This window comes from Aspergillus aculeatinus (assembly GCF_003184765.1).
Source record: "Aspergillus aculeatinus CBS 121060 unplaced genomic scaffold BO66scaffold_52, whole genome shotgun sequence".
Classification (NCBI taxonomy): Eukaryota; Fungi; Ascomycota; class Eurotiomycetes; order Eurotiales; family Aspergillaceae; genus Aspergillus; species Aspergillus aculeatinus.
In genome coordinates, this window is record NW_020291521.1 from 56,496 (window position 1) to 75,925 (window position 19,430).

The 19,430-nt window shown below is 50.2% G+C and overlaps 6 protein-coding genes across 6 annotated transcripts; 3 read left to right on the top strand and 3 right to left on the bottom strand.

Annotated features, from left to right (window-relative positions):
• Positions 1 to 866: 866 nt before the first annotated feature.
• Positions 867 to 1,806, top strand: BO66DRAFT_332078 (uncharacterized protein; the record flags this gene model as incomplete). The annotated part of the gene is made up of 5 exons (XM_025644117.1): positions 867 to 1,295; positions 1,377 to 1,402; positions 1,463 to 1,557; positions 1,612 to 1,669; positions 1,734 to 1,806. The coding sequence occupies 5 exons, from the start codon at positions 867 to 869 to the stop codon at positions 1,804 to 1,806; spliced, it is 681 nt and encodes a 226-aa protein (XP_025500041.1).
• Positions 1,807 to 2,366: 560 nt separating this feature from the next.
• BO66DRAFT_474367 (putative choline transporter Hnm1) lies at positions 2,367 to 4,974 on the bottom strand. Its single transcript, XM_025653135.1, has 13 exons — positions 4,794 to 4,974; positions 4,602 to 4,682; positions 4,490 to 4,540; positions 4,223 to 4,399; positions 3,981 to 4,169; positions 3,710 to 3,897; positions 3,621 to 3,644; positions 3,538 to 3,565; positions 3,252 to 3,464; positions 3,128 to 3,185; positions 2,928 to 3,059; positions 2,669 to 2,853; positions 2,367 to 2,579 (listed from the first exon to the last, which is right to left on the bottom strand). Exons 1-13 carry the CDS (start codon positions 4,903 to 4,905, stop codon positions 2,410 to 2,412), a joined length of 1,608 nt encoding a protein of 535 aa, XP_025500042.1. The 5' UTR covers positions 4,906 to 4,974; the 3' UTR covers positions 2,367 to 2,409.
• Positions 4,975 to 5,442: 468 nt separating this feature from the next.
• On the bottom strand, positions 5,443 to 7,681 carry BO66DRAFT_422953 (sn-1,2-diacylglycerol cholinephosphotransferase). The gene is made up of 6 exons (XM_025650083.1): positions 7,381 to 7,681; positions 7,197 to 7,300; positions 7,010 to 7,135; positions 6,908 to 6,951; positions 6,779 to 6,856; positions 5,443 to 6,725 (listed from the first exon to the last, which is right to left on the bottom strand). Exons 1-6 carry the CDS (start codon positions 7,406 to 7,408, stop codon positions 5,813 to 5,815), a joined length of 1,293 nt encoding a protein of 430 aa, XP_025500043.1. The 5' UTR covers positions 7,409 to 7,681; the 3' UTR covers positions 5,443 to 5,812.
• Positions 7,682 to 8,035: 354 nt separating this feature from the next.
• Positions 8,036 to 12,476, top strand: BO66DRAFT_185963 (transcription initiation factor TFIID subunit TAF2). The gene is made up of 4 exons (XM_025642413.1): positions 8,036 to 10,489; positions 10,542 to 10,910; positions 10,962 to 11,753; positions 11,822 to 12,476. Exons 1-4 carry the CDS (start codon positions 8,174 to 8,176, stop codon positions 12,209 to 12,211), a joined length of 3,867 nt encoding a protein of 1,288 aa, XP_025500044.1. The 5' UTR covers positions 8,036 to 8,173; the 3' UTR covers positions 12,212 to 12,476.
• Positions 12,365 to 13,368, bottom strand: BO66DRAFT_394756 (putative small nuclear ribonucleoprotein SmG). Its single transcript, XM_025648067.1, is given in 6 exon segments — positions 12,365 to 12,722; positions 12,799 to 12,831; positions 12,910 to 12,982; positions 13,123 to 13,129; positions 13,140 to 13,212; positions 13,287 to 13,368. The coding sequence occupies 6 exon segments, from the start codon at positions 13,314 to 13,316 to the stop codon at positions 12,696 to 12,698; spliced, it is 243 nt and encodes an 80-aa protein (XP_025500045.1). The 5' UTR covers positions 13,317 to 13,368; the 3' UTR covers positions 12,365 to 12,695.
• A 204-nt stretch (positions 13,369 to 13,572) lies between these two features.
• On the top strand, positions 13,573 to 17,031 carry BO66DRAFT_414482 (uncharacterized protein; the record flags this gene model as incomplete). Its single annotated transcript, XM_025649468.1, has 6 exons — positions 13,573 to 13,651; positions 13,721 to 14,866; positions 15,228 to 15,410; positions 15,472 to 15,824; positions 15,890 to 16,171; positions 16,237 to 17,031. The coding sequence occupies 6 exons, from the start codon at positions 13,573 to 13,575 to the stop codon at positions 17,029 to 17,031; spliced, it is 2,838 nt and encodes a 945-aa protein (XP_025500046.1).
• Positions 17,032 to 19,430: the final 2,399 nt, after the last annotated feature.

The following is a 19,430-nucleotide window of genomic DNA, read 5'->3' on the forward strand; positions in this document are numbered from 1 at the left end:
TTGTCAGCTGGAAATGGCGTGGGGGGAGTCACCGTTGGATAGCATCAAAGACTCGGGCAATGGAGTAATCACTAAATGGTGTACACAACTTAATTCAGCTCAAGAACCGAGTAAAGTACCAAGTGTAGTGTACTAAGTCAAATCTGTCGTCCTTTGTTTGTTGTTCTAACTTCTCACATGACTCGCCGCCTTTCTCGAGCAGTAATTAGTAGTCCCGTGACTGGAAGTGGCTTGGACTGCCCGGGATGGAAGCTGCGGGAAAGTTGCCCGGTGGTGGTGCCATGGCAGTGGCAGTCGTCCTCGTCGCCGTCGGAGTCTGCCGAGGATGATCGCCGGTTCAATCATCATGCCGTCCACCAGAGACCGTTCCTCAACCCAAGAGACACTTATGACGCTGGCGCTGAATTGATAGGCACCAGAAGCGCATTTCTTGGTTCATGTATGTATGTATGTCCCACGGTCTGAAACATTTTCAACTATCTTATCAGCTCCTCTTCCCGTGATTCAATTCCCCCGCACTTCCTTCTCTCGCCCCCGTTCGTCCCAACGTACAGTACTAGTCTACCTACTGGATAACGCCCTGGACGTGGCTTGTTGTGACCGGTCATCGATGATTCTGGCATGCATCTGACTGTATTCTGTACGCCGAACGGACACAGACCCTCTTTCCCCTCATTCAATTCCTCTGCTTGGAACCACGGGAAAGCTTCGAAGACTATTCTATTCAGTCTTAGTGGACATTGAGCTTGCCCTGGGTCAATCTCCGCTACTGGTCATTTTCCTCTTTTGCATCGTGATTGACCTGACCTATTCTTAGTGACAGTCAGGATCGTCTCCGCCAAATCTGCCGAGTGACATTTAGATGGATGGAGCCAGCGAATGAGGATACTGGCCTCGTGCCTTCGCCGCACCCAAACTCCCCCTCCCTCGAACCTTCGGCTACCTCCAGCACGGACAACACCACCCTGAACACAAATACATCTCCCTCCAATCTGTCCATCAACGGCGATGATACCCCTTTGCTTCAAGCTCGGGATGCCTCGAGTAATGAGCGCCCGATTTCCGGGATAGTCCCTCCATATTGGACCCATCACAGAGCTGCTTCCAGAATCTCCCAGATATCTCTCGACGCTGGCCCGGCTATCACCCTCGAGGACCACACGGAAGATCCGGAATGTGAGACTAGTCGTGGACTGTGGGCGAAGAGCGTCTCAGTAGATGATTATGTTGTTGTTCAGGGAAAGACAGGGATTGGATCGTACGTAGTCTGGAATTGCAGGGTTCAAACACTTGATGTGAGTTTGGGCGTACCAAAATTGCGCTGCTGCTACTCTGAGCGCTACGGGACATCGGTCGAGTGCTGATAGCTGCTCCAGGGTGGCCCTATAACAGTTCGATTGAGGTAAGCTTTTCGCATTCTCGCCTATAGCCAAAGTTACCTAATGCTTATTATTATGTTCAGGTATTCCGAGTTCGACGACCTACGACAACGCCTCATAGTATCATTTCCGCATGCCAAAAACGCACTTCCTCCCTTACCTCCTAAGAGTGTAATCTGTATGTGTCGCGCAAGCTGCATAAGAGAGTACACCAGCTCACAGATCCCTTTAGTCAAGTTTCGTCCTAAATTTCTTGAATCGCGTCGTGCTGGTTTGGAATATTTTCTGAAGTGAGTTGCGCCATCGGTGGCAGAATTGTGCACGGGTGCGAAGAACTGACATTGTGGTTCAAAGCTGCGTTCTACTGAACCCTGAATTTTCTAGCTCTCCGATTGTCAAGGATTTCCTTTTTGGACGGACGTGCTAAGGGGATCCTGCTCTTTGCCCTTAACATAAACAACCGCCATTCTACTACAATTACGACGTCAACGAATATGAATATACCTATTCACCCCTGGTTTCATGTCCTCGAGAAAGGAGGCAGATATTCTCTTACATATATATGTTGCATCCAACACCATGTGCTGACCCAAACAAACCTCTGGGAAGATTTTAGCGACCATCGCAATTAGTCATGTTTGGCCATATTTGGACATAGTTAATATCACAGACTCCGTTGGGGATGCACTGTGATAGATACTTGGCAATGGCTTGTATCGCTTCGATACAGTCAGTGTTGACCCATCACTTTGCAGAAAAGTTTCTACGGGACTAGGGGCTCATGCGATGCGTCTCCGACATTCGGGGTGGCCATCCGAGTAATGTGTTAACGATTCGCTTCCGCCCCGAAGCCTATACCTTCGGGGTGCATGCGTTCTACGTGCTTCCCCTTACTCATGATCTGGAACCATTGAGGCCCGGAGCCTGTTTAATTATATTCAGCCGCACATCACTTATAGTATCGAAGTAGCATGACGTGTGAGCCTCATCCTGAGTCGTCGTCCCTCACACATCCTCATAGCTAGCGCAGCTAGCTTTTCTCATCGGCCGCAATGACCACTGATGTGTGTGCTGTCTCGCTATCATGCGCCTTTACCTTTTGCATGTGCTTCGAGTACTTCTTGCCCGCAATGAGCCACCACAGTAGCTCGAGAAACAAGAATCCACCGACACATACACATGTATAGTTCATGTTCGATACTATTCCAGCTAACTGTCAGCCACCGGGTCTTATCTTTTGCAGGCCGCTGGAGATGGCCTTCTCCATAGCAGCTGGGTCATCCACTTACCGGTCACAGGCATTTCATAAGGGAACGAAAAGAACACTATGGCAAATATCAACCAGGCCACCGTGATGATATTGACCGTCATCCCCATGGCAAAGCTCAAGGCAAAGGGGCCGTGGTGCATGGTTTGCCGACGGAGCAGCACGTTGGTCAAGATCGGCACAAGATAAGCAAAGTTGTTGATCGTCCTGCGTTGCGATAATGTCAGAACCGGCCCCGGAGCTTCCAAATTCGATTTCAGGAATGAATGAAGGTTACATACACTGCAGAACTCATCATTGAGTTGAAGGCCGTGCTAGAGCCCAGATAAATGCACCCCAGAAGAGCGACGATGATGCCGACAACTAGCTGGGCGTTGACCGGAACCCCATATCGAGGGCTTACTTTCGAGCAGCTGCAGTGGCCGTCAGCATATATTCCTTTCGCTGTTGGGCATTGGCAAGGCTTCTATCAAAGACTCACAATCTCGAGAATGGAAGACCCCCGTCTCTAGCGAACGCCCAGAACATTCGCCCCGTGCCTGTTCAAAGGGAAAGCAGTGTTGACATAAATACCTACTCGGGGGTTTTAAGGGCCAGGAACATACTGAGCTGCGAACCAATCATACACGGACCTACCGCCACCCACAAGAGGAAAACAAGCGCGAAAGCACCTCCTCGGCTTTGGGTTGCTTGGCGAAAGATCTCCGCTAGAGGCAGGCCCGTGGGCGAGTCGGCAAGAGTTGTGTAGTCTTGGACCGAGAACATCAAAGCTAGAAGATAAGACAATCCGGTCACAAAAGCTATGCCAAGAGTGCAAGCTTATCCGGAGTCATAACACCTGTCAGCGAGACTTTATTGGATATAAACTCGGCATTGATAATGGTTACTTACCCAGAGCCAACGGAGCATTCCTTCCAGGCTGCGAGAAGTCAGTTCAGCACAGCCAGCGCCTCCTGGGAAAGGTAAGTACATACGTTTGGCATCTCCTCTGTAATATGCTATTTATGAGAAGTCAGTCAGAAGCTTCTTAGATCGAGCAAGTCTGACAGGGTATGACTCTTACCGTGATCCCATCTAAGCCACCCAGAGAATATAGCGGATTTACCAAGCCGGTAATGAAACAAATGACATTATTCTCCCACCCAGTCTCGTTGATCCAGGTGCGGAAAACGAATTCAGTATCATTATGTTTTGGGGCCGCCGCCGCCACAGTAACGAGGATGGCAAGCCAAGCCAACTGAAGATAGCATACTTTATCGATCGTGAAGCAGAAAGGAAAAAGTCAGTCCTTTCGCAAGACACAGAGGATTAACCACCCCAAAATCTTCACTTACACGAGAACTTGTTGATTGCAGGCATCCACTTATTCCTAAACATGACAATGGCGCACGTAAGAAGATTGAACCCTTGATATGCCACGAACGTCATCCATGGCTGCAGCACGAAATCGGTTTTATATAATCCAACGAGGGCCATGAAGTTGGATGCGTAAACCAGGTTCGTCGAAGCCGTGGTGAAGATCCCTATCAGTGCAGTTAGTACTGGTGATTGTAGGGAAAATAAGGCTTCTGCATACATCCAAAGACGGTGCCCCAGCCGGTTGCGAAGCTCAACACATCGCTATAGCGATGGGGGGCTATCGCTGCAATCCAGTGATACATCCCACCTTCCACCGGATACGCCGAGACGAATTCCGCCAAAGACGTGGCCAAGAAACACTGCAGGATGAAGACCAGGATAAACCCGTAGATTACTATACGATATTCAATGGTTAGCTCATGTTGGTTGGATCTTCCTCTTTTGCTTTTGCTTCCATTTAGCCAGGAAGGGGGAAGCTGCATACATGCGCCAGGTCCTCCCGCATTGATAGAGGTGATCAACCCCAGTCCAAGTCCTATTGAAAAGGAGATTTATTTAGCCAATAGATCAAATTGCACATCTCCCACTCGTCATACCTGTCCAAGAAATGGTACAATTGGCCGCTAATCCAATCAGACTCCATACCGAGAAATGGCGTTTGAGCTCCTGTTTATGTCCTGGAGGAATGTCGAGAAGTTAGCTTGAATGATCGCCATCATCGAGACTCAGTCAGAACTTCCAATCCTCATGCGCAGAGGGGAAAACGCATCCAATCCAGACGTACGTACCCATTTGCGCCAGACGCAGCTCATCTGCATCCTGGACTTGAACGTTGCCGGGCCCATATCCGTCAAATAGTCGCGTCGGTACAGGCACCGAGGCCGTCTTGGAGTCACCCATTTTGACGCGAGGTGAAGAGTTGATGTGCTCAAGATGGATGTAGAAGCCCCCTCAGAAGTTGGAAGGAAGGAGGAGGGGGGAGGGGGGAGGGGGAGGAGGAGGGGGACGAGTGCGTTACTCAAGGGATGTATGCGCGTGAGAGGGCCCTCTAACTACTAAGTATAACCCCATTGCTTTCACCTTATCAACCTTATCAGGATTGATTGGAGGGTCTGCTTATCGGTCGGTGGCAGAGGCACCGGTCATCTGGGAGGAAATCGCCGGTTGGCCGAATGAAAACACCGGAGGATAAATGGGTCTGAAGTCTGCAGGGCAGTGATCTGAAGCAACGGTACGAATCAGAGGGCTTTGGGGGTGAGCTATTTGCCGAGGAGGTATTCGGACTAAGGTTAGGTAGGTAAAGCGTACTCCATAGATGAGACGATAATCGGATTAGATTGAACCGAAATCCTGGACTATACCAGAAAAGGTCGAGTCTCTGCCAAAGATAAACTACCAGTTCTAGGGCTCAACAAGACGATGAAGGAGTGAACCTTTGCAAGTCATTAATATTATACTGTCTATGATCTATATATACTGACACCTGTCCATCACCAGCCCTTGCTTGTCCTCGTGTCCCATTTATTGCAGTCATAAGTTCATCAATCGGTAGGCCAGAGACATTATGGAAGAAGAAGACATGGAAATCGTTGAGCCAGGACTTTTTATACATCCCCGGTTGGTCGGGTCAAGCAGCTGTTTGATTGTGCATATCACGAACAAGCTCGACCGAGGGTTTCGCCTTGTGTATTGTCACCAGAATGGGTTATCGAAGAAGAAGATGATGATGAAGCGTCACAAGAAAAGGGCGTCCTCGAACGGGGTTATTCAAGCAATTGAGGACCGTTTGTTCACCGCTTAGCTTCGATCAATGGCTCTTGTAACCGCCTTTGCTGGGGTCGGCGCTAGGGTTGAGAGGAGCAAGTGTGCCCTCTCCAAACTCGCGATACGCCTGTTCTCTCGCGACGGACTTGTCACGCCGGATGGTTAAGCAGTTGATACCCAAGAAAGTCGTGATTCTGTTGATGACCAGGAATGCCCAGTGCATGTACGCGACGAACGCCACCAAAAGGTAAAGACGTAAGTAGAGTAGCTCGAAAGATGCACTCACCATCGGAAGCCCCAGACGTGGTAGATTAGCCAGGATAGCACCTCCGATGAGTGGTGTCTGCAGCACCGTCCAATACGGGAATGGCTGTCTCAACAAATGAGCAAGAATGATCTTAGTCGTCATGCGTCCAAAGACGAACGAGATGGTCCAGCAATACAGAACCAGTCGGTTCTGAGCTAGCAGAGTCGAATACGGAGAGAAAAGCCAGGCAAGGTTACAACCAGTGAAAACGATCATGGGCACCCATTCCTTGAAGATAGGGGTAATGGGCAGGCCTTGTTTCCGGCGCGCAGCCACAACGTTGAGGACACAGCCAGGAAGGTGGCCAAGGAGAAAAGACCCAAGAAGTATGGGAATCCACAGGTCCTTCATGCAGTTGTTCCCGAAGATTTGCGGGTAGTTCAAGAACTCAACGATCGGCCGGGACCAGATCTGAGGCCCGTAGACACCTGACGCGATCATGATCGCAATCGCGATAAGCAGACCCTCGGTAGGTCCGTTAAAGTAACCGAGGTAAAGGGTGTGCGTATGGTACGTTTCCCAGGTCGAGAAATACATAGCGAGGCACGGAACCAGAGCTGTGTATGCACCTAGTTTCGACGAACCGTAGCCCATCGCCGCCGTCTCAAGCAAACTAGCCAGGGTGCAGTTCAGCGAATCGATGCCATGGCTGCCTAACGTTAGTTCCCTATTGTCTTATCAAAGATAGACATGAATGCCTACTCAAAAAGCTCGCCCAAACCACTAGAGGTGCCGGTTCTGCGCGCTTGTTTCCCATCGACGTTATCCAGAGTGGAGTACCTTGCGCTGGTCAGTGACACTAGAACACCGAGATCAAAGGTGCAGACTCACATCCACATGCCAAAAGCGAAGCTGTAATATAACCAAGAAGGACCCTTCGCACACGACTGTTCAGCTTCGCGGAGATGGTAGATTGTAGGGTGGTGCTCTTACTGGGCCCACAAGATCCGGCATATAGATCTCTATAAGCATCACGTTCCCAACGATGAAAAGGAAACCCAGTAGGGTGACCATATTCGGGGCCAACGAGAGTGGTAAAATCTCAACAAATGCATTCCACTAGTCGGAAGTACTGAGGGTCAGACCAGCGGGCGAAGGCGATTGATGAGGGCAACCTTACGTAGTGCCTAAGTATATAGTTCGAGATAAAGGACTTATCGACGCTCTGATACTTGTAGCTCTTCAGGGGCATCAAGATATCATCGGAAAGCGAGTCTTGGATCGCTACGAGATGCGCAGGACCAATTAGCTCTACACAAGCGCAGGGCTGGGGAAAGCACTGAAGCAGAATTGCATGGACACACCTTGGATCCTTCTGAATATTACGCTCATTCTGGATTGTTATATGTATGACGAAGAATGTCTCGGAAAAACGATTTAGAATAGTCAGATATGGCGCATCGCGCGGTATGCAATTGAAAGGAGGAGAATAGCTCGCGAACAATCACGGATCCTCAATGTACCGATTGAGCCTCTCTACTATTACGTAGTGCTGAACGCCGAAAAAGCAGCCAAGGGCAGTAAAGACGGGGAGAAGATAGTCCTGTCTTGGAGTCTGCTTGAGAGGAGGAATGACTCTGGGCGGAGGAAAAAAAAAAGGAAAAGGAGGGCCTCGGGTTCCAAGTTGGATAATCCCGGCTACAAGAAAGAAGGAAGAGGGAAGAGAGGAACGGGAACGGAATCACGTGTCTGCTACCGTGCTCCGCAAGCTTTCGACGCTGGAAACGCGACATGGTGAGAAATTGAAGTGAACCTCATTTTCTGTGTTTTTGTGTTATTTGTTCTCGACGCCCTTTCTGGGTCCTGCCGCTGGAGGTGCATTTTCTCTCCTGATACCGCGACGAAAATTATCGACCAAGCCGAGCTCACCTCACTCCGCCTTGTTCCTGTTGTTTCCCCGCCGTTGAAGCTCGTCCTACCGATTCAGCCGATAACATCTTCCTCAACTCTGTCGCCCAAGATCGTTCGACAATCGCGCCCGAGGTGAAAGGAAAGTGATATCAGGTACTGGTCTCGTCGCTCTTTGAGCCTGGACATGACGGTGGATGGTCAGTGTGGCGCTCGCGGCGCAGTGCACGACTGAGTATACCCTGCGCCATGCCAGGCGTCGTCGAGCCTCCCTCCGGGGCTCCTAGGCCGGACCTAGGCTTTACTGTCGCGCATCAGAAGGTTGAGCTTGAAATCGACTTTGCGACCAAGAGCCTCAAGGGAAAGACCGAGATCACAATTCACCCGCATCACAAGGATCTTCGCGTATTACGACTGAACTTCCGGCAAGGCGAGCTCAGACGTCTGAATGTCAGTGGGAAGGTACCGACGGTCAAATACGTGGATCAGTATGAGACACTCCAACTATACGGCCCTCACTATCATCAACGTCTTTCGGCCAAGATAGACGGACTGCTCAAGACACCACCAGAGCCCGATTTGCTCGTGTCTGTTCCGAAAAGCGTTCGAATCGATGAACTCGATCCTTTCTCTATCGAGGCCCAGGATCAAATGACCCTACGCGCTACAGGGACAGCCGATGAGGGGGAAGGGCCTTTGAGCTCTAAGGCAGCAGAGACCTCACTTCCGCGGTTCACGGCATTGACATTGTATATCGAATTCGTTACCGACAACATACGAGACGGGCTGCAGTTCGTAGGGGTCGAAAACGGCGACAGACGCTACCCCCATGCCTACACAACAAACTCGCTTGGATACGGAGTCGGTTGCCCGCTTTTCCCGTGTGTAGACGACCCTGCTTCACGTTGCACATGGGAAATATCGATCAAATGTCCATGCACGCTGGGCGATATGTTCGATCGCAAGCTGCGGGATCAGGCGAGTTTGGGCAGTTTCGGCCGGTCGAATGCTCCAGGACCATATATTGCCTCGGATGATGAGGGATTGGATGTAGCGGTTGTTTGTTCCGGCGATCTTACGGACGAGATTATCGACCCGAAGGATTCCAGCAAGAAAACAGTTTCCTTTGCTTGCTACTCTCCTCTCTCGGCACAGCAGGTTGGGTTCGCAATCGGTCCATTTGAGTACGTGAACCTGGCCGATTTCCGCGAAAGTGATCAGGATGAACAGCTTGGTCAAAATGCGATTCCTTTGCATGCGTTCTGTCTCCCCGGTAGGGCGGACGAAGTTCGCAATACATGTTTCCCTATGGCGAAAGCTATAGACTTCTTCTCACTGTCATACGGCTCTTATCCGTTTTCAAGCTACAAGGTCTGCTTCGTAGATGACTTGCCCGAAGGCACCCTGCCAACGGCCTGTCTCTCCATCTGCAGCAGCCACCTATTGTTTCCCGAAGAAGTCATTGATCCAATGTATGATTCGACACGTACTTTGGTTCATGCTCTCGCATCCCAGTGGATCGGCGTCAATATCGTCCCAAAAGAGCCTGCTGATACCTGGGTCACCGTGGGCGTCTCTTGGTATATCACGGACACTTTCATGCGAAAGCTTTGTGGCAACAATGAATATCGCTTTCGTCTGAAACAGATGTCTGATAAAGTCTGCGATCTGGATTATGAACGACCATCAATCCATGATATGGGAAACATCCTACACATAGATCCTTCTGAGATAGACTTCATTGCGCTCAAAGCTCCCCTCGTTTTGTTCATTCTCGACCGGCGGCTTACGAAGGCAAGCGGAAAAGCAACAATGTCTCGGATCATATCTCGGCTATTCTTGAACTCCAGAATGGGCGACATACCAAATGGAGCCGTCACCAGTTCACTTTTCCAGAAGACTTGTGAACGACTTGGTCACGCAAAGCTGGATGCGTTCTTTCAGCAGTGGGTATATGGCGCTGGGTGTCCGCGCTTCCAGGCTACGCAACGATTCAACAAGAAGAAACTTGTTGTCGAAATGATGATAAGACAAGTTCAAGCAGACCCATCAAGTACACGTGATCTCGACAAAAACGCGTTTATGCGTGACGTCAAAGAAGAGATACGCAATGTCTATGCCGGAGTTGTCCAGCCTGTTTTTACCGGTTCTATGACGATAAGAATTCATGAAGCTGACGGTACGCCCTACGAACACATTGTTGAGATCAAAGAAGGAGTCACCAAGTTTGACATTCCCTACAACACGAAGTACAAGCGGCTGAAGAGGAACAAGAGGCAGAAGGAGCGTGCAGCTGCTGCATCGGGTGGTGACCCTAGCGCTGAAGCACAGGAGGACGTCCTGCTATATTGTCTGGGCGACGTATTACAGAGCGAAGAAGAAATCCAAGAATGGAGGCTTGCCGATTGGAGCAAAGAGGACGAAGAGAGAATGGGACAGGAATCTTATGAGTGGATTCGCATGGACGCAGACTTTGAATGGGTTTGCAAGTTATCACTGGCAATGCCAGGATACATGTATCTCTCACAACTCCAACAGGATCGAGATGTCATTGCGCAATTGGAGGTCAGCTCGTCCCATACTTATTACACATATGCACATGCTGACATTTTACTAGTCGTTGCAATACATGGCGGTTCAGCGCGAGCACCCGCTGATCTCGTCCATATTTGTACGAACTCTTATGGACCGAAGGTACTTTTACGGCATCCGTGTGGCTGCGGCTCAAGCCCTAGTCAAGCATGCCAAGGAAGAAATCAACTGGCTTGGGTTGTTCCACCTTGAGAGAGCTTTTCAAGAACTTTTCTGTCTCCCGGGGTCTCCGATGACTCGCTCGAACGACTTCGCCGATAGAGCTGCATATGTACTCCAGCTAGTCATTCCAGAAGCTATATCCAAAGTACGCGACAACAATGGAAAGACGCCAATGAGGGTGAAGCGCTTCTTGTATGACAAGTTGAAGTTCAATGATAACTCTAATAATGAGGTGAGCCTCCTACCCGTAGTCATTCATGTGTATATGCTCATGGTGTCGCAGTATTCGGACAATTTTTACGTCGCGACATTGATGGAGTCGCTTTGCCACGCGATGCTAGGAAAAGTCGAGTCTCGAATGGACGACCTCGATGATTTCGATATGGATCGTGTGCTTGAGACCCAAGCAGAGGATCAATTAGAGAAAGACGCCATTGCAGAGATCGATAGATACAGAAGAATGGACGAATGGTCCAGTTCTTTCCAGAATATCTATTCTCGCGCCGCATTACGTTGTCAGATGCAACTTTTGAAAGCCAACATATCGAGTCTCGATATGATGCAGTTCTTGCCTTACACACGAGCTGGCACTTATGACCTTCTCCGCCTCGCCGCATTCGAATGTCTTGTCGAACTCGATCTATTCCGGAGCCCCGAACTTCTGCGGTGGTTCATATTCACCATGTCAAGCGATTCTTCCGCTTTGATTAGGCGACGACTCCATGGCTTATTCGGCAAAGCCCTGGCGCCTGTTGCCTTCGGCCGCGATGTGAACCAAGAACAACCCGCTGATGCCGACAACTTAATTATCGAGCAAGAATCCTCAACTGAAGTCCGCCAAGCAGATCTTGCACGGAGACAGACCGTTACCGGAGCCTTGGGGGCCTTGAAAAACGAAGTATCAGGCGATCAGGTCCTGAAAGAATCGCTCTGGGCTGCATGCAACTCTCCATACATTGGGGTACTGGAACTCTCCGAGTTTACTGATCTCTGTCGAGTCTTATATGACGCTGTCACAACCCGTATGGTTACTCTGAAGTATCCTCGTTACTGGGCTGTGAAGCATCTTGGAAGAGTGAGTCCTACCAGCGCACCAGCACACACCGCGCACAGCGGCTAAGAAGTCCCGCTAACACCACATAGGGTCGATTACACTTCTTCCGGTCGAGCAAAATCCGGACAGCGCTTGCTCCATCGAAAGATTCTACTGCTGCCAAGCGCAAGCGCGAAGACCAGGCGATGGCACCGCCTCCCCCTCGCATTACATTCAAGAGCTCTAAGCTGGGTTCCAGTGCAGCCCCCTTCAGCCCGAAACCGAGCCCGAAACCGAGCTCGAAACCGAGCCCGAAACCGAGCCCGAAACCGAGCCCGAAACCGAGCCCGCAACCGACGCCAAAGTTGCACATTCCAAATTTACCCTCCCCTGCGCCCCAGGCGCCGGCACCGAAGACAGCAACTGCTCCCTCAACACCATCTACGCCCAGTGGTGGGGGGTTCAAACTGAAACTGAAATTCGGCCAGAAGCCGAAATAGTCTTTCCCAAAACAAACTCGATACCATTATTTGCCTAATTCGTTATCTCATTGGGACTTCGGAAAGGGGTCAGGTCAGGAGACGCATGGCGCGGGGTTGCGTGGATCATTGTTATCTTTTTTGACAATTCTATATTCTAGAAGAACCATCACTCTATTCTGGATTATTCTTAAGTGACAGATAGTTCAGCCGCCTATCTGTTGGATTGGGATTCAGGCTTTGCAAAAGAGAATGATGATCAGTATGGCTGTCAAGGATCATCTGCCCCAGCAAATTTCACCCTCACGAGATTCCACCCTCGAGGCCTTCCAAACTTAGTCCGTAATGAAATTCTCGTAGCCAGAGAGTCAGGTACATGAAATGTACTCGATCATACCATGCGAGCAAACCAACCCGTGAACTCCTTATTGCATTTCAAAACAATCCCACAATGAAGGTATAAAAAGACATTTCAATTTCAGTTTCCCGCCGCCTCTGACCTCTCTCATTTGTCGCTTATACGCTCCAGAGCCTAAGTAACGCACGTAAGTTAGTCAATGCGACCACTGGATGACAAGAAGGGATGAGACGAGGATAGAAAGACCCACCTCAAGCATAACAACGGAGTTGCCGCGGATGACCTATGAAACATTCCCAATATCAGCTTTTCTTCTGGTCCTGATCTAGGTCTTGGAGTCAGGATTTCCGAGCTAACATACCACCATGCCGATAGCGACCTTCTCACCACCTTGCTTCTCTTCGAAAGCCTCATCGAGCACAATGTTCATGAATACCTGCCATGCAGCCCGCCGTTAGCGACATCCCTCTCAAAAATACAAGAAGAGGCATTTGAGACTCCGCGTGAGGAAACAAGCATCCAGGGGTCTTTTCTCCGTGCTCTGTGATGCCTCCACCCCATGATGGAATCAATCAAGAATATAAAAACGCACATCGTAGCCGCGCAGGATACCAATGACTTTGCGGTTGCCGTTCAGTTGGCAGAATACCCGCTTCTCCATGTACTAGATAGAGGAAAAGACCTTGTCAGCAAATCACGATTCAGGGATAGATTGGAGCTCGGAGTAACAGATCATACCTTCTTCAATTCCGGCTGGGCTTGAGGCATTTTGGGCTGATTTGATCGGGTGGATCGTCTATTATGTCCCGCTGTCGCGTTGCGGACTTTTGACGTACAGCGAGCGGGCGGCGGAGGAGGAGGAGGGATAAGCTGGCCCGGATTAAGGTTGTTCCCGGGGAAGCTTCCCAACGAAGGAAACCGGGGGCGGCGGAGGTGGAATCAGTGACGCCAGTGCTTGTCGGAGGCCTCTACTGTTGCTATCCTGGACGAGGGAGAGGACTTATACGGTCGGGATCTGTTTACAATGAGCTCAAAGATTGCTAATCGCCGAAAACCTCGCAAAATCGGAGGAGATGACGAAGATAGCGATGGCGGGGAGCAAGGTTCGTTGTTGAAACATGCAAATACTGCTCTAACATTCTAGCAAGGACAGTGGTTCTGACTAGTTCTAGACTCCGGGCCCGTTGTCAAGCGCCCGTCGAATTTCAAAACGAAACAAAAGTCGAAATTGCGTCTCTCCTTCGGACCCGGCGAGACGTCGATGACGGACAACAGCGGCGATGGCGAGAATGAAAGTGAGGTAGTAATGCCAAAGCGACATGGCTTGGGCCGACGGGTTTTGGAAAAGAGCGCCTTTCAGAGGTCATTAACGCCGTCTGGGGCTGGCAATCCTCCTTCCTTGAGGGTTGGACCCGAGCAAGATCGGCCGAGCTATAGTCAGGACTATCTAAAGGAGCTGCGCGAGTCGACCCCCTCGACCCCGAAGGCGACAAGCACCGAGGAAGAGGAGAAGAAGAAGAAGACGATCGACGTGGCTGCCAAGTTTGGAGAAGTGATGAAGGTATCAGCGCCAGCGGCCATTCCCAGTGAAGCGGAGATTAGGGAGAAGAAAGCTCGGAGAGCACGTCTCGCCAAGGAACATGGGAGTCTTTCGACCACGGAAAAGGACTTTATCTCTCTTGACGTTGGTGGCGATGATGATGATGAATGGGATTTACAGGGTCGACGGGAGCAAGCCGAGGATACCAGATTGGTCCGTGACGACGAAGATTTTGCTGAAGGATTTGACGAGTTTGTGGAAGATGGTCGCATCTCCCTTGGAAGGAAAGCAGAGCGCGAACAGCAGCGACGGCAACGCGAGGAGATGCGAGAACTTATCGACGGCGCCGAGGCACTCTCAGAAGAAGACGATTCGGATGTGGAAGAAAAGGCGGCCTACGAAGCTAAGCAAACACGAGCTGCGATGGGCAACAGTCATCGGGACAGTATTGGTCGGCCAAAAACACCACCTAAAGTTACCTCGCTTCCGCGTCTTGCTCATTCCCTTGAGCGACTACGTATGAACCTCGCCGTCCTGGAAAAGTCCAAAGCCCAGATGGTCGATCGCATGGAAGAGTTGCGGAAGGAGAAGGCCGACATAGCTGTCCGCGAGGTGGAGATCCAGGTCCTGATCAAAGAGGCTGGCGATACCTATGAAAAGCTCAAGCAGGAAGCTGAAGCATCGTCAGGTGTCGAAGGCAGTCAATCAGCAGCTGACGACTTTGCAAACTCCCGCGGTTTGGAGGGCCTGGGCGCATCAATCGCACCTTCGACGGCAAGTAACTCGGAACAGGAACCCTGAAGGCGTGACTACTTTATTTGTTTCTTCGTGTCTGAATCTCGCCCATTGTTCTTGCCCTGACAGACCGACAAGGCCCTAGCTGCAACTCCTCTGTTGTCAAGCCTTTGCTCATTATCCTACTGTCCATCACATCATGACCGCATGTTTATCTTTCTGTGATACCCACCCGCATGAAAACTACTCTACGCCTTGTTGACCCGGTCGAACATGGCTCCGCCACTCTTTCTCTCTTGGTTCCATCAACCGTTGCGTAAAACCGAGTGTGTTGAAGAAGAAAGAGAAGAAACTGCCCCGTAGGCCAGCCTATTTGCATCTCGGCTGTGCTTCCACTGATTAAGCAAGATTTAGATGTCAGCGAAGTATTATACCGTTCATTGAATCGCCTATCGACGAGACAGATGGAGAGCTTCCTCACCTCTATCATCATTCTGATGCAACTCCAATTGAATTGTTCCTTGACCTCTTCTTCGTTGCCAACCTCTCAACTTTCACAGCCACGCATGAGATCAACAATGTAGATGGTTAGACTTGAGATTCCCCCTTAACAGCTCGTGTTGACCCTGATCTAATGAGTCCTGGCAGCGTTGGGGGCATATGTTGGCTTTCTTGGGGTGGTCTGGTTCACCTGGCTCCAAGTGACCTTGTTCGATATTCGATTCGCTCGCGACTCGATATTTGAGCGAATCTGTAAAGCTATCCAAATGGCCGTGATGGTGGAATTTGCGTCAGCCGGGACTCGATTTACCACACAGGTGCAAGACGAGAACATCTGGGCATTCCAGTCATTGAGCCTGATACTCGGTGTCAGTCGGCTTCTGCTTTCTATACAATACACTGTCGACGCCGTCTTCCTGAGCAAGCGTATGAGGTCTGCGTCTAAAAGAATTTATTTTATCGCCGCAACCTTATTTATCACGGGTTTCATCTACTTCTGGGTAAGCACTCAAAATACAGAACATGCATCGGCATGAGGATGATTGGGAAACTGACCTGTCACTAGATGTACTTTGCCTTTCGCAGCCGAGGTGTGGACGGCACATATGCCTGGGTTGTTTGGTTCGTTCTGTTCGCCATAGAGATGTGGGTAGTCATGGGGACGTCTTCTGTGAAAGCAGGGATCGGTCTTCAGGACACTCATCTGAACGTAAGGATGGGGCTACTAACCCTGATAATTATTGGTGAGGGCGTCATCGCTATCACAAGGATTGTTAACAAGACAGTCGGACCGGGAGGATGGACCAAGTGGTCGTTTGCCCATATTCTCGGCGTTACGACTAGTGTGGTATGGATCCAGCCATGCTCTTCCCCGTCGAGTCCGAGACATGCTAAGTACTTGGGAATACTTAGTATTTTCTATGGCAAGCGTACTTCGATCTCTCCCCGCGGCGTACCATGGGCAAGTTTTCTCAGCAGATCTGGGCCCAGCTCCACTTTCCGTTCCATGTCGTCCTCATTCTTCTGCTCGAAGGCTCTCAGATCCTTGCCTTGACTCTGGACATCACTCTGAAGCTCAAGTATCTGACTGAGACGATATTATGGACCTGCGAAGAGCCAAGACCCATGGCAGAAGAGGCCATTCATCTGCTGCGCACGACCATTGCCGATATGGAGATCAACTACAGCCGGGGCGCGATCAATGAACAAATCTCGATTTCCCAACTGTTGGATGATCTTCCGTATCAGCCACTGTGCCCATCGGATGGGCCAGATGACTTCCCTGCCACTAGTGACCTTCTCAGTAACCTGGTCGGAAATGTTACAGCGGCTTTGTTCTCCAGCATGGGTATCATGCCCTCCAAGAATGCAGACATTGGATCGATGGGTAGTGATCGGTTACTGCGAATGTACATGGAGCTCCTTAGCTTTGTCTATATCTACTACTTTGCGGTGGCAAGTCTGGCCATGTTCTTCTTTGCTGCATTCGTCTTGTTGACGCGTCGCCATGCCCGCGGTATCTGTGCTGCTATCAGTGTGGCAGTGCGGGTCTGTTTTGGGATATTCTTAGCCGGTCTGATCGGCTTTTCCCGGCACTTTTCGCTCGTTTACTCGTTCATGACATCTCCGGCTATTCTGTATGCCTTCACGCTTATTCTTCTAACTGGCAAGTCGAGATCCCCTCTTTCCGTGCAGTTGATTTACTAAGCCATGTCACAGTGCTCCTAGTTGACCGATTTCTGGACCGTCATGGTGAGCGCATCAAGCCCCAAATGGGATGGAAGCAGTCAATCGAAGCTCTTTGGTAGCCATTTCGGACGATGGAGCTGCAGGAAGGCTTTTGTGACAATCATTTCTACATCATTTCTAAGGATGACTGTGACAAATACAGTTCATCCCCGGCTGTCGCCACTTGTGTTTGCAAAAGTCCATTCCTATTCCATTCTATTGTGGGTCATTGTGGGCAAAGGCCACGGGTAGAGCACAATAGGTGCAGTATTGTAGCAGTAGAACCTGTGTCTCAGGTCGTAGAGATTGCACTCATCTGATAGATGACTCCCAACCCGCTGTAACCTTGTCCCTCATGATCAAAGAACAAGATGACACGCCACTCTCGCAATGGTCGCGACTGCTAGGATGAATGATCTGTTGGCAAACTGGGTAGTCACCCACGGGAAGAGACATGAGGAATCAAATCAGTCTCGTTTGAAGTTCCGCCCCCCCCCAACCTCCCCATCAGTGCTCTGCTTCGTAATTTCTCATATCTCGTAGAAAGATAACTGAGAGTTGGGACAAAGGGGAAGCAAGAAAGTAAGAAGCACGCTATCGATCCGCTTTCCCCCCTTCCCCGGAATCATTGGAAAAGCAACCCGAGCAAGAGGTAACAGTCCGATGGGACGGAGAAAGTCCTCTTCAAGGATGAGTAATGGGGAGAAAACGAAAAAAGAAAAAAAGATAAAAAAAAAGACCACAAAATTAAACATGGAAGTAGCAGGGGTCCCCGGACTTTGGGGTTGGAAATGAAAAAAAAAAGTACGGTAGTGGTTCATTTCCCTGCCATTTCTGTGTTTTTTTGGTCTACATTACATAAAAATTCTTCGAATATGTGGTGAATCTGGTAGGTAGGCTTCCAAGTGGACTGGTAGCTATACCCTACATACAGTCAAGAAGTGACCAATCAAATGTCTTCCTCCAGGCATAACTACTATGTCCTACGAGTAAGTGCACCTGGCGAGGACTATCATAGGTACTATGTACGACTGTAGACTACAACTACCCATGTACAGATACCCTGGCCGTGTCACCATTGGTACCCAACGCCGAAAAATTGCTCAAGGGAGATTGAAACCAAGAAAAGAATCAAGTGGGATAGGCAATGACAACATAACTGTAAGAGAAAAACAAATGACCCTTCGAAGAAAACGAATCGAGAAGAGAGATACTGGACCTGCAACAAGAAACCCCCCTTTCCCGGGGTGGGCTTGTTTCCCGGGGTGGGCTTGTTGGCATGCCCGCGGAATTTTCTCAAGTTCTTCATCTGCAGCACAGGGTTCCTTTACTCGCTTCCGAGGATGGCCCCGGCCTGGGGCCTGGGGTTGGATGATGAATAGATAGATAGATAGATAGATAGATAGATAGATAGATAGATGAAACGTGATCACTAGCTTTATCATGGGTTGATCCCGGGGACAGGGATGGGGGAAGGGGGCCCAGCATGGCCAGGATCAATGATCCTAGAAGCGGAGAGAGAGAGTGAGAATCTATAATTGGTACTAAGTTTAGTGAGTGAGTACTGGGCGAGGCGAGGATTAGGGGATGGACGAAGGAAGGAGCATAACGCCTACCGACAGCCGCCGCGCCGTGGCCCCATCAGCGCCAGCATCAGTGGTCACTAAGCTAATAAATAACAAAGGTAAATGACGGCGGGTATGTAGAGCGGGAGGGAGGGAAGGAAGGTATGCTGAATAGGGCCACCTACAGGTAAGCAGGCAGGCAGGCAAGCCAATTCAAGCCACAGACAGACGGGCATCCAGACCGTTCCTTCGCATCGCGAACGGGGGACGCTGAGAAAGAATCGATAGGCCGAGCGATAGGTCTACAGCATCTCATCTGGACCTCTGGGGGGGGGCAGTCTAGTCTTTCGTGCGTGATCTGTCTATCTGTCTGTCAACCCACCGGGTCGCAAGCTCCGACTGTGTGTATCACCGTTGAATTGTTGCTGATTGGGTCGGGAAAGGCAGGGACGTTTGAGGGCGGGTTGGATGGAGGGATATATGCTACATCCTGGCTGAATTTGGTTCGGATCACGGGAGTTCATACGCGAAAGAAGGAGCCCCTTCTTCGAGAGAGCTCTGGTTTTTTAGTACCCCGGGTTTGGACCACTCTTTCCCCGTCCCTTCCCCTGTCACTGGCCATGGGCTGGCGATCAAGATCGGAATTGACCTGCAGATGCAGGAACGTTTCGTCGTCCGTTGTGGAGTGGAGGGAGGCTTGGGGGAGCAAGAGGGAAGCTAGAGCTGGCCAGTCGACAAGCGATCAGAAAGTAGTAGAAGAAGCAAAAAATTTTGGATCAATAGAGATCTATTCACAACACAAAGAGAGGGAGA